This window comes from Oncorhynchus tshawytscha, linkage group LG01, assembly GCF_018296145.1.
Source record: "Oncorhynchus tshawytscha isolate Ot180627B linkage group LG01, Otsh_v2.0, whole genome shotgun sequence".
Lineage (NCBI taxonomy): Eukaryota > Metazoa > Chordata > Actinopteri > Salmoniformes > Salmonidae > Oncorhynchus > Oncorhynchus tshawytscha.
In genome coordinates this window covers 24,861,828-24,876,387 of record NC_056429.1, presented here as the reverse complement: position 1 = coordinate 24,876,387, position 14,560 = coordinate 24,861,828, and the positions used below count along the sequence as shown (strand labels likewise).

The 14,560-nt window shown below is 40.3% G+C and overlaps 1 protein-coding gene across 1 annotated transcript; it reads right to left on the bottom strand.

Annotated features, from left to right (window-relative positions):
• Nucleotides 1-1,920: 1,920 nt before the first annotated feature.
• LOC112229723 (LIM/homeobox protein Lhx4-like) lies at nucleotides 1,921-14,323 on the bottom strand. The gene is made up of 6 exons (XM_024396118.2): nucleotides 14,061-14,323; nucleotides 10,126-10,297; nucleotides 7,065-7,267; nucleotides 5,587-5,741; nucleotides 5,249-5,420; nucleotides 1,921-4,583 (listed from the first exon to the last, which is right to left on the bottom strand). Exons 1-6 carry the CDS (start codon nucleotides 14,137-14,139, stop codon nucleotides 4,195-4,197), a joined length of 1,170 nt encoding a protein of 389 aa, XP_024251886.1. The 5' UTR covers nucleotides 14,140-14,323; the 3' UTR covers nucleotides 1,921-4,194.
• Nucleotides 14,324-14,560: the final 237 nt, after the last annotated feature.

The window sequence follows — 14,560 nt, the reverse complement described above, 5'->3', positions numbered from 1 at the left end:
TGCTGCTACTCGAGGCGATAGTGATCCAAGCTGCTCCATAGACAAGTGTCTATATGATTCGTCTCACCAGAATGTTCTAATAAGCAACACCTCACCAGGCACTGAAGCCAATATCCTGTTAACGACCCTCCTTCGCTTTAATTACATGTGAACTATCTCATTTCTGCTATGAGGACCCAGTGAAAAGAACCTAATTTCACTTCAAACAGAACAACCTTGAAGTTATCATTGAAAAGCCTCTCTGTGACTCAAACCCATTTAAAGCTACACTGTCATGGCAGCCATTGCTCATCATTAAAATAAGCCATCATTTGAAGAAAATATCCTGTCTTGATGTCCAAGATGAAGTTCAGTCTGAACCAAATATCTATTTACATGTTAATAGAATTGTTGCCTTCAGGAAGGTTGTAATAGACGCCTCAGATCGATGATGATGGCATTTGTGCTTGTGTTTGTCATCTTTGCAAAAGCAACAGTGCAGGAATTTCCCAGATTTATTTGTATACTAGTGCTGTAAGTGCCGTGTAAATTATCCAAACTGTCTTTGTTGCTGTTTATCTTTGTAAGGCAGCACTATTAAAGGATATCCATTAATGGTCATCATAGCTTGTCATCGGCTGAATAAAATCAGCTTGTTTTGTAGCGTTTTATGCAAACGTGCGTGTTCTGCTAGACTGATCTTTTCTTCTTCTTACACAACAGGAGCTTAAACACAACCAAATCGATAATACTTCAGTTTAGGACGGACCTGGTAAGACTCAGAAAAGGTCTGGATAACGGTTGTGTTGTATATTATTGAGTTTTACATTTGTTTTAATTTTGCTATGAATATGTAGCCAGTCTAGGCCTATTTCAGATGTCTATCCAACAACACTTCTTTAGCGCATGGGTTATAGTCATGCTGAATTGTCGTATTTGGTTCATTTACTATGATGTGTGGTTGTATACACTCCTGTATTAACGCTGCTCTGCTATCTTGCCTGACCACAAATCATATTTATCCATATTTCTTTTACAAGGCAGTTTACAATTAGTTAACAGTGCAGGGATTAAGGAAAGATTTGACTGTGCAAAACTGCAATCTGGTGCAGTCTTTAGTAGCAGAGGGATCAGTGTTCGCTGCAACTGAGCAGATGTGCTGCTTTGTCCTGTTTTTTCTCTCCTATGGGTGGGACGGGGCTTAGTGTATTGGTTTACGAATAAAGATACAGAAAACCATGGTTACTACAGTCTGTTTGATTGACTGACTGGATCTCCATAATTGAATGTGTAATATTTGTATCAGTTCATCCTTAAAGGGATAGTTCATTCAAAGTAAGATTATAGTGAAAATAATAGTCTCTACATTTTCAGTGAACACAGCTACAATCCTATGGGATTACTATACTGAAGTGAGTGATATTTGGTAAATTGATGCTATTCTTATGCAGTGGTGCATGGCCATTAGCTTCACGAGCCAGCCTGTTCTCGCAAGCTTGCATGAATGGTTTGCTACCACAGAATCTGTGTTAATCAGTCTGGTACAAGGCTGCATGGCCATAGCTAAGAAATAACAGATGAATCATAGATGGCAGTCACTCCTGGCCCATATGCTACTTCCAAGGTAAGAACAAGATTGACAAATGATGGAATTTGTGTGAACAATCCCTAGGGCATTGCTTTGCCTGTCTGACGCACCTTTACCTGTGTGAAGGAAACACTAATCATGGTCCCTCCTCTTCTCTCCTGGCTCCTAAGTGGTGAGCCATAGCTACTGTACCGCCTTCCTCACTGCTGAGTTGTTGCTCGTCTTCTTCTTCAGTCAGAAGACATGTCTCCTCTAACTGTATCTGCTATTTTCTTTATAATGAGAAAGTTCATGTAAACATTAAAGAGAAATACAGCACTTTAATCCAAAGACAATTCAGCTTTATTTCCTCGTATAGTTTTTACTGTACACAGTTCATACCACCAGCACAGAAGGCTTATATGAATAGATTCAGTGCTCTCTGTTTCATCTTTTTCAAAGACACATGGAAATAAATAGAGCTCGTGAAATAAGACTGTCAACACCTTTTGAAACTGTACAAAATGTACAACAATTAAGAAGCAAAGTTCTGAGGCAACATAGATTGAACAAAAATGATATTTGTGTGTGTGTACATTTACATGTGTTGTTTTACTGTTTGTTGATTTGCATTCTGGTTGGCATAATGTATGCTCTTTTCAGCTGGTTCCACATTTGGCAATTGACACAAAAATAAATATAAATGAACAGACATTGAGATTTTTTTTTACAGGAATTGTTCCGTCAGCATCTCATTTTGTTACCTCAGTTTATTTCATGGTATCTTAGATCATTTATTTTTTCTGAAAGAAGTGCCTCCTTGTACAGTTACTTTAGTGGCCTTTAGACACTACATGAAAGCCTTGAAACCAACACCATCAGACAAGACAGATTTTGTAAAAAAAAATTAATAAACTAATCTCACCCAGTGGGGGTCATGTAAGATGCACGACACCACAGCATTATTCCGATACCATGACAATCAGGCCATCAGCTGCTTTACAGTGGCTCTAAGTATTACGTTTGATAATCGCTTTTGCTTGTGTTTACTTTGAGGAGTGATGCTACAGCTGTTGACAGAGAAGAGCAGCTTCTAAGCAGGATCAGTACTGGCTTTTCAGCATTAACAGTGAATGATCCTCAGTCAAGATTAGGTTGGTGTGTGTTTTTTTATTTAGATAAATAAATATACTGTGTTAATGAAACATTTAGTAAAACCATTATTCTGTTCCTGTATCTGTCATAATGACATAGGAATCCCCATGTTGTCAGCTGCACCAGTAAAAGAGGATATCAAATGTGAATTCCCACATTCTTGTTGAATTGACTTTGCACTTCTCTCTACCCTACTGTCATGTGATGACAATGACTTATAGGAGAGAGGCTATCCACTATTAGCAGAGAGCATATCCTGGGAGTATGGACAACGGAGAAATAAATACTGACAAAATCCCCAGGACTAGAGATCATTCACAGACGAGAACAAGTCAAGCACCTACATTACAGAAGAGAATGGGTTTTTAGCAAGCAACTATCCCCTCTCAACTTCCCCATTTTGCACACAGAAGAATCTGTGGCTCCCGCATTGTACAGACAGCTGGACCAACATCGAGTAATTCCTAAAATCCCAGTGCTGTTAGTTTCAGAATTACATTAAAAAAACTTAGCATGGGAATTGTGACACTGTTTGAAAAAATGGATCTAATATGGAAACACTGCTGGATTGTATTGTGCATTCATCGCTTTTCTGTTTGTTGCTGTCCATGTACAAAGAGAACTGTAAAGTGCATTGCCAATGTAAAATGCTTTTCAACAGTGATCCTCCTCATTCAGAAGCATGCAGGAAGCTTCTTTTTTAGGGATTCCATTTAGATTGTGGCCCTAAAGCATGAAACTCACAGAGAATCTCCCTGTTGATAGGAGTGGGAGGCCGTTCCTTCTCTTGCTAGAACAAAAGCGGCACCTGCTGCGTGCTGACCTGGTAGTGAATAATCAACCGTTTCTACTTGTAGAATCGCAATGCTCGTCAATGGCCAATAACTTGACTTTGAGCCAATCAGAGTGCACGAAACACATGTGGGGGAGTCCCCCCCCCCGAAAAAAAGAATAAATAAGTAATTTTCTCCATACATCCACGGATGAGCCAGTCACACTTCATATGCAATGTAAGCTATGGGACGGTAGCTAGCTAAGTGCATAGACGCAATGCGCACAACACTAAATACTTCCTCTAAGCTAGCTAACCACTGTACATTGCTGATAGCTGTTTGGGCTTGCCTCAGGGTTTAATGACAAACACCATCCCAATGCACAAACTCATGCTGGAAATTTCAAATCCAGTTTTTCCAAAGAATGAAAAAAAATCCATCCATAAAAAAAGTAGAATACAGTGTAAGTTCAACATTCAGTAGTGTTTCGTCCTTCCGTTCTGTTCTGTGTGGCGCCACTGCTCTGCTCTGGTCAGTGGTGGGTCTCCATACTTCCTTTACTCTGTTGTGGTGGGAGGGTAGCTGACGTGTAGCATGTCTACCACTTCCACATCCATTATTGGACAACAAACTATATCAAGTTTCAGGGAAATAGAAATGTAAAAAGCCTGCTTCGTCTGTCTCTGTTCCCCAGTCAGTCTGCTGTGTTCATGGTGGAGCTCAGAACTGGGAGTGGTCCATCTCGTCCAGCCATGAGGCAGGGCTGGTGGGGAAGTCTGGGTAGCCCGTGCTGCTCCCTGTGGAGAGGTCAGAGGTGGGGCCTCCTGCCATGGCCCTGAGAGCCTGTCCCACGCCACCCTGCCCCCCCTGGATCATGATGCTGTCCATGGTGAAGCCCAGGTTGTTGAGCAGCGGGGTGTGGCCGGACAGCGAGGCGATGGACGACGGCGACTGGGGGAGGCCGTAGGGACTGCCCGGCCGAATGTCATGATAGGGTTGTCCAGCAGCGTCCAGAGAGAAGCCTCCGTTCAACAAGCCTCCGTTGGCCACGTCGCCCACACTCCCATACAGACCGTTGGTGTGGCCCAGGTCTGACAGGATCTGGTCGTCTGGTGGAAGAGAGGAGGGAGTTAGCAACTATCAATTAGCCACACAGTGGTGTTTTAACACTTCTATGGAGTTGTCATCAACTATATCAACATTATACAGCTGTTATCTTTAAATAGAATTAAGTGCCTTTATGAAACCATTTTATTGAGGCAACATAATCTGGATTTCATCTAGGTAAATGGCATAGGTGTGTAGTACTTAATAGTGTTCCCCCAGCGCTTAGTAAGAGACGACAGAGTCATGATGTATCTTAAGCTCAAACAAAGGGGGTCTGTTCATGCAATACAAAATATTTGTCTCTGACAGTCCCTCCAGTGCTGTTTCAATAACAACAATGCCCCAGAGCACTTTCCCTCTAATTGACTAAAAGCTTCACCTACTTTATAGAGTTTCTGCTACGGTGTTTTCATTTCTCGTAAAAACAGCCTCCTTTTAAAAGTGGCTTGAGACTTTTATGAGTCCCCAAAACAGGCTCACAAACATCAAATAACCATATAAACATGGGGATGTGTAAAATGTCATTTGCATGGCCAACGCTTCTCTTTTCATGTAGGCTCCCATGGAGATATGTGAAAAGGAAGACAAGAGGAGGAGGAGTTGAGGAAGAGAGAGAGAGAGAGAGAGAGAGAAGAAAGAGGTTTGGGGTTGGGTTAGCCATACTGACCTCTGAAGCTGAGCTCACTGTCGCTCAGTCCCGCATCATCTGCTGAACTCTCCTTCTCCACTTTGTTGCCCCCTCGGTTACGTTTGACACTTTTGTAAAACTGACCCCAGCGGTGCCGCCCTGCGTCCTTCTTCAAACGCTTCTCTTTTGCACGACGATTCTGGAACCACACCTGCCATTGGGGGATGAGAGACATTTCTCAGTAAATACAGAAGAGAGGTTTTACTCTTCTAATTTGTGTTCATATCTACATATTATCACTAGGATGTTTTCTTAAACAAGTCCAAACTAGAAAACTGCTCTGCTTGGTAATAGAGATCCTGTTGTGAGGCACACACCTGCACTACTCTCATGTCAAGCCCCGTCTCTGAGGAGAGCTGCTCGCGGACGTGGCGCGCTGGCTTGGGAGAGTTCTTGTAGGCGATTTTAAGGGTCTCCAGCTGTTTGGCTGTGATGGTGGTTCGTGGTCGCTTTGCACCTGCCTCTGAATCATCTGAGAAAGACATGCAAGGATTATAAAATACCCTTTAGATATTTAGCTATATTTGTGACTAACATTTTTTATTGTAATTAACCTGTGGGTTTTTGATTTTGTATATCGACTAGTAAATACAGGTGAAGAACTTGCTTGAATGGACTGAGGTGCCATGTATGGCAAGTTGATACCCTTCTCAAACTGTCCAACTCTAGCTGTAAGGGACATATATCTCCAAGGAGAATTCCAGAAGAAGGGAGTTATTGGTGGCCCACCGTAAAAGTGCATTGCATCACTTAAGATAAACAATCAGCAGGCCATGTAAATCTCCATAAATACACAGGCAGAGCTTTCAAAATCAGATCCATAAAAGGTCACAGAAACTGGAGATTTAATGCCCAGGCAGGACACTGAGAGACACCCACTGGGACCCCCTCTTCACTATCCCCTTGCCTCTTGTGATCTCTCAATTCTTCAGTATTATTGTACATAAAGGAGTTAATGCAGGCTGGTCTCATAGACTTGACGTAATATAGTAAATGAAAATATGGGACACTCAAATTAGTATGATATGTTATGTTTGGTATGGTTATATAAGACAGAAGGTTACTTAATTAAGGCAAAAATGAAAGGAGGTTGATTGTTCGTTCAAGGTGAATGGGTAGGCGTATAAGGCGAACGTCTAGCAACCCAAAGGATGCGTTTTCAAATCTTATCACAGACAACTTTGCAACTTCTTACTACTTTTTCGCTACACCTAGCATAGCTAACGTTAGCCACCTAGCTAACATTAGCATTAGCCACTTAGCTAATGTTAGCCACATCAAATTGGAATTCGTAACATATCAAAGGTATGGCAATTGCGTAACATATTATACAAATTGTAATACGCAACATATCAACAAATTGTATTTCGTAACATACCATACAAATTGTAATTCGTAACATATCATTCGAAATGGATGATGAAAATCTACAAATGAATACATTCCATACCAAAGATAACATATCATACTAATTTGAGTCTCACGGATTTTTGTTGATTATGTTACATCTACCCATGAATCCAGGTTGGTTAACTGCACCTTGCTGTCTGCTGAACTAACTGTCTCCTAACTCCTGCGCCTTTCTCCACAGCTCCCCTGCAGAAGCCAGCAGAGATTTAGAGCACCATGCCACATGGGTGAACCAGCTTGAGGCTGCTAGTCTCAAGTCTATTTGGTGAGAATGTTCTAAATAGAACAGGTTACCAAGGAGACAAGACTGAATTATTCACACAAAATATTACTCACACAAAACAGTGGCCAAAGCAATAGGAGGATGACCCAGTCAGACACCTACCATTCTGTTTGGCCGTCTCGTAGTCCTCCTTGCACACCAGCCTGCCGTCTTCCATGAGGTAGAACTCATCCCCAGTGGCCAGCTGCCGGCTGCACATGACACAGGCGAAGCAGTGCAGGTGGTACACAAAGTCCTGGGCCTTCCGCACCACCTGGGTCGGCGGTATCCCCTGTTGGCATGATGCACACTTTGTTCCAAACCGCCTGCAAGTAAACACACACACAATACACACCTGCCGTCAGATACTCAAACCCCATCCAGAACAGGTAGATCCAGCCCTAGTCAGCTCAGACAGAGGCGGATGATAACGAAGAAGGTCTATAACATAGTTAGGACATAGCATGCATCGTTTTCGCCTCTATTTACACTAATAATAGTATTAATAGCTGTATAAGTTGTAGAGGGGGAAAGCATCAGTGGTGGAATGCATTTGTGTTGGTGGTAGGCTGGTCCTCAGGTTGACAAATGGCATGGATCAATGTAGTGGTATAGTGGGGGCTGAGAGATCCAATAGAGAGAGCTCTGAGTAAACACACTGAAGAGAACCAATAAAGCACCGACTCAGGAGGGGCTGTAAATCACACAGCCTATACAGAGAAATAAACCCTTCCTTCAGACCAAGGTGAAGTTTCTTCATCACTGCTGGGAATCCAGCACTATACTCCAGTTCCAAGCCCCCGCCTCAGCCCCATTCCCATCCTCATCCTCCCTCTCCTCTTCCTCTCTCCCGTCCCTCTAGTGCACAGCACCACTGCAGTTTTAACATTTAAAAAATCCCCCCTATTGTCCCCAGGGCCACCTAATAAAGTTAGCCTCCACTCTCTGACTTGCACGCTTTTTAGGTCTCATGGAAGCTTCTGACATTAAAACCTCTCAAACATGATTTAGTAAAAGCCTGTACGGATCCTGTTTTGGATAAAAGTCAAACTTAATTTTCTTCTTTAATGCCTCAGAAATTCAATCGTAAAAAGATGGAAGCAAAAGGGGGGGAAAGAGGGAAGAGAAGAAATTCAAAGTTGCTGTTTTGTGTGTCCAGCTAGGGCTGGTAGAGCAGTAATAAATTGAATTTGTATAGAGTGTCTTTGGAGTTGAACGTTTGAGTGTTATGTGTTCTGTCTTATTCAACATAAGTATTCAACATGGCCAGAAAGGCAGGAGGATGTTGTAGGATGTTCAGCTTGATTAACCTCATTGTGTTGATCATGTCACTAAGTCTTGACACAAGCCTTTTCTCTAACATTATGAAAGTTAACTATGCAAAGAGGAAAGTCCTCACTGACAAGGGGCATAGGCACAGGTGTGCCTGGGTGGGCGCATGCCAAGCCCACCCAATCCGATTGTCAGTGTTTCAAACAGGACATTATTTGTCTTTTTACCTAATCACAGTACTTGACTTGGGCAGGAGCTCACTGGAACTGAGTACTGGCACCTCAATTTTTCTTCTGCTCGAGTTCCTGCACCTCCTATAGAATATTAGCTCAAAAGAATTGAGGGGTTGCTGCACCTAAATATAAATGGTACCTTCACCTAAAATTAGTACCGGCACCTATTTCAATCAAGGTCTAAACATACATACGCCATCAGATGAAATGCATAGTACGCAGGTACGGGGTGGGAAAACGAAAGGGATATATAGACAATAATAATAAAACATTTTATTTGGCAGATGCCTTCAGGACACTCAAGGACATCTTACATAAAATCTAGTGCTATGCGTAAAATACATTTAATTTAGACCTATGTAATTAATTTGAATTATGCTTGATTATTTACCTGAAAAAACTCAAAATAATGGGTGGTTCTGGCACGTGTCATTTCGCACGGATACCATGTGAAGTAAACAGTAGCTATCGCTGTGTAGGCTACTCACCGCAGGCTGCTCACCGTTAGCTAGCTAGCTAAGACTCAAGTAAAATGGCCAAACAAAGCTAAAAAAAATTCAAGAGACCGTGTATAGAAGAGGATGTTGAAGCATTTGCCAAGTTATTTGATATCAGTGTTTTCGACATGAAGGGCCTCAGTCCCCCTCTATATCGGTCATTGATTGCATTGATCTAATCGAGCGCTGTTTTTATTCAACACTTTTAGAAATCATGAAAAACGCTTCTCCACTTCGACTCGCACTCTCTCCCACCCTCCGATGAGACGTCACCATCAGTCCAGTGAAATTTTAAAAACTAGTTATTTCAATTTATGCTCTGATGTACCTCACAAGTAATTGGCTACAACAACTGACCCATTGCCAGTGTTATCAGGTAGCCTAGCTTGAGACTCAAGTTTTGAAATATAAGGGACTAGGTTATTTATAATAAGGGGTAGGACTACATTGAGAAAAACAGACCTCTCTTATTATATATGAAAATAGGCAAATGCACGAAGCAATAGTTATTTCCAGTCATTTTTAGGAATTTAATTGAATTGGAAGTAGAACTTTGCCCTGTGTTTCCCGCCCATGCACTATAGTTAGGCCCTATATGCTATTGATAATGTAATTGATATCACACAATATATTGTAGGAGCACTTGATCTCCCGTGCCCAGCAGAGAATTGCCCTCGGCTTGCTTTTTGAATCATAAAGTGATCTCGACAAAGAAAAGGTTGGAGACCTCTATAAGCTATGGATGCCCATTGTGAATATTACTGTTATATCATGGCATTCTGTTCTAGTCTCATAGTCTGTTTAATTATAGGCCTATGGTGTGTTATGTGTAGATCTATGTGATTCGCATGTTAAATGCAAGAGTCATGGATTTGCGTAGGCCTACAAGACTATTTGGTTTGTAATGCCAAATCACGTAAGATGGTTTGTTTTGTGCGATCAATTAAATTTGGCTATAGGATAGGCAAATTTTGATAATTGTATGATGATTTGAGTGATTTCACAAGTCAAAGCCAGTGCAATCATGTTGGCATTTTTTTAGCTCACTTGAATGTAGGCAATTAAATATAATGCTAGCTTTGCTGAAAAGTACATTACTTTTACATATAATTCAATTAAGCTTGCTATAATCAAATGTTCGAAATTCCCATTCAATACGTTTATAAATGAAGTTATACTCACTTGAAAAAGTCCTCTTTGCAGTACACATTTCCCGCCCGCGAGAAACACTTGTCTGCCAGCAACGCTTGACAATCGGCGCACTTGAGGCACTTGGAGTGCCAGTGGCGGTCCAGCACCTTCAGGATGAACTTGTCGAGGATGTGTTGACTACAGCCCGCACACTGGGGGATTTCTGGAGGGCGAGAGAGAGATAGAATACACAGCATGCGTTAAGACAATATCCTGGTCCTGGAATACTGCAAGGAGACAGGTGAGCAGAACATTGCCGAGGCCGGTTTACAAGATCAGAGCCGGGTAAAATTATGTTTAAAAAAATACAAAATAAAACAGTAATGCAATTCCTCATCATTATATTCGACCTCGATAAAAATATAATCTGACAGAGTAAATTGTGTCACCATGACATTCATTTGATTTGAGATTGATCCCATTCCTTTACTCTGCTTTTTTAAAATCAAGTGCCTGTGCCAGTGACACAATATTTAGCCTTGAAGTGGACTTGATTGGACCCCACTGATTCGATTTTTCTTATCTTAAACCGAGTAATAATGGCATGAATGAAGAAAACTAGGTTATAAGTAGGATCACTAATAGTATTAAAAACAATACACCATTATCACCACAATACACCATTAATGATCACCATCAACATCACCAGAGCAGCGTCACTATTGCTGTGATAAGATTAGGCTATGCAAAAAAACAAATAATCAGATATATTATTAGATTTATAAATATATATAGAGTTAAATATTACAATGTGATATAACAATACATATTATTATTATTATTATTATACAGCCTTATTTTTTTCCTTTGATATGAATATGAAACCTCGGGAAGTAATTTCCCTGCATTGGTAGCTTATGTTAACCATGTGAGCGAACAATGGCCAGGTGAAGAGGCATCTCATAAAAAAAATTGTATTTTCAATATCTTAGAATAGTGGCAAGAACATAAGGAAATCGAAATTAGAACGGACCCCTCAAACTCATTAAAATTGATGCAATAGAGATAAGCAGCATTCTGTGCGCAAAATCATTATCCAGGTGATTTTTTTCTGTGCTCGAGGAGTTTAATATTTTCACTGTATCTAAGGTCTGCAATTAGCCTATCCCAAACTAGTTGTTGTTTTAAATAAATTACACATGAAATCACACTGTCTAATCATTAATCTAATCACACCCATACCAAGCTGTTTAAACGTGCGCTTTAGAGGTCACGAGAAGTAATACTACATGTGCTTCTTCATTCTGTACGTTGGGAGACATTTTGGAGGAGTACAATTTTCATATTTATTGTTTCTGGAAGGCTGCTCAATCAGCAACATTCATACATAAGCCGCATACACAAAGAATAGAGGTATGCGTTTTACATTCCACTTATAAAGGTGTAGGCCCAAGTAAATGAAAAGATGCTGCAAAGCTCAATATCTTGTATTTTTACTATTGTGATGTGGCATTATGCCTACAGTCATTTGCATAACAGGTATTTCCCAATCAACTTCACACTACGATAACTATGGAGTACATGCATTTTCAATACGAGTTAATACAAAACTGAATTAAAGATAGGTGTATTTTACATCCACAAAATATGAAATAATTCCTCTGATTTGTGGTGCTTTTGTTCATTAGATTTTGGCGGCAGTGGTGGTGCTGAAAGGAAAGCTCAAGGGCCTCCAGCATGCAGCCAATCTTGGCAGTAGGCCTATTCACGCTCGATGTCTAATAGCCTCTACACTTCCCCTCTCTCTCTCTCTCTCTGCTTGACTTATAAATCACACGATTATACCACTTAAGATCTCTGGTGTGCCTCAAGAGGGGTCCTCAAATCTAAGAAAATGTGATCCTATTCGCTTCCTTTCCTCTTTTAGGCGGCTGTATTTCGATAGATGTTCCTTTCTCACCAGTCTGATAGGGATACCAACTTTGTTTTTTTTTTAACAGGACTTAAAAAGTGTTTCATATCAACCATGTCATGTGCTTATTAGCTACAGCATCGGAATGACTGTACTGTAACCCCTTTATACGAAGCCTATAGTATTAGGGAACGAGCTCATAGCCTATGGAGCTCATAGGCCTATAGTTGATATGTTTTGTAGATTGCATGACCTACACTTCAAAGCAAGCAGACTGTAAACTCTATTCAGGAAGTAATCTTCTTCTTCTTGAGGCTTTGTGCCAAAAACCGTTTAAGAATAATTACCCTTATTCGTAAGAGCATGCGAACAGCCATATTCATCATGATAATAATGTTTAGATACATAATACTAAAATATTTTTATTCGTAGAGTAATCCGGTATTAAATCCAGCATGTATGCACCAAGGGGGGTTGAGTGGCAAGATCTTTACCCAATCTTTTAATCTCCCTCGATTTACAAAATTAAAGAGCATACGCCGCCAATATACAGGCTATTTGTACAGGTTAAACAAATTATATTTCACAATTCTGCGTTATGTTTCACTTTGTGCATTATGCATTATGTTTCACTACCTTTATCAATAATGTATGGTAGCCTAAATGAAGTTCGTATTAATTAACTAATACAAGAGACAGTTTTTGACAGTCTCTCTTTTAAATTAGTTAAATGGGTTAACTGATGTGCACTATAAAAAAACGGAATACAATCATGTACTAAATCGTAAGAAATTAGTCTAGATTTTGAACAAAAATAATCACGATATATATATATATATATATATATATATATATATATATATATATATATATATATGTTTTGTTTATACTCTCCAGCGCTGAAAGAAGCAATGGCTCGTTTGGATCTGCGATATAAAGGAGTATTTCATTGTGGATTAAGAGCAACATTAGAGGTAAAACCATAATAGGTCCATCTGTACATTTCAGTGGCTCGCACATGAATAATTAGGTCAGGAATTTATCCTATCCCAGTTCTATCTTGATAGCATGATCAGATTATATAGGCTTGAAGATTAACATGACGACGATAAAGAGCAGATGCGAAGATACGCAATTCTTTGCTTTGATGCTGAGGTAGGCTAGTTATTGCACACACAATATAGTGAAATATTTAATGTTTTTCATGTTTTAATAGAAATGACGACAAAACCACCTGTTTTAGTAGGCTATAATATCATATATGTGTCAAACAATAATAAGACAGACATAATTGTACAATGATGTAGCCTACAATAGTGCAAAAACACAGCTTTAACAGAAACATTAAAGCATACATTAACATATATAGCCTGAATCATTCAGATATGACTCAGTAATAGCTGTCAGTCAAACCAGCTGGGTAAAGAGAGTAGGTGATGACAACGTCTGATCTCTCGTACGTGGCCAGACTCGTTTGCAAATAAACAGCTGTCTAGCATGTCTCTGATTGTAAACCAGAGGCAACCCTCTCATACAGCTCGAGGGAATAGAATACAGGAGGTAGAAAATATAAATATTCCTGTGCTAATAAGAAATGTAAAAAATATCTTAAAGTCTGTCTATGTCTTGAGGAGTAGAGTATTATGGACGTCAAAACCTAGGCCCATGCACATGGGGCTTCTAAAATAGAGTAAAACCCGCACGTACAACTCGTGCAAAGGGCAGGAGTTTATAAACAACACTGTGAGCAGTTTAAACAATACATACTTGTGATAAAGAATCTCTATCTATACAGCATTCCACAAAATTCCATATGAGGACCAGAAGATCAAAATGAGATGCAACTAATATCCTCACTTCAAATAATAATATAAAACACACGTAATATGAGTCAGTGGAGTAAGAGCCACAATAGTATGAATACATATCACTGTCTTCATTAGCCTGTCTGTCCCTCAACCCTGTGTAATTAACCGCTGCATCTGTTCTACAGCAGTGCTCTGCAGCATTTCAAAGCTCACCTGCCAATGTCCTTATGATATAATCAATAGAATAGGAAATGGAAAAGCCTTACGTTGCATTGGCACTCCGAGTATCTCCGGTAGACCCTTCACAGGACTCTCTGTTGGTAGAACAGCCGCACTTTGCATCATTGTGATCCAAAACCGGGAATAAACACACACATATACACGGTGGGCTGAAGCTCCCGTCTATTTAGTGAAAAGGGTAGAATATATCAAATAGAAACTGGGTATGGACCCTTCTGTAGATCTAGCTGTCCCGTTAAAGTCCGGTTTGTTTTATTATTCTGGAATATTGTCCTGTGCTTGCCGGATTTCGCTGTGCTCTTTTGGTGTGATCATACAGGCTGCTTGATTCATTCACACTGCAGGGGCAACCGTGACGTCACCATAGCATGGGCACCGCCCGGGACCAATAGGATCCTCGGACTAGCCTCAAATGGGCGGAAGAATTCTGCTTGTGAGAACAGGTGAGAAGAAGGAAGAAGTAGTGACGAGCCAGAATGCCACCAGAAAGGCGGGACCTTCTTTAGGATAGTATCAATAAATACAG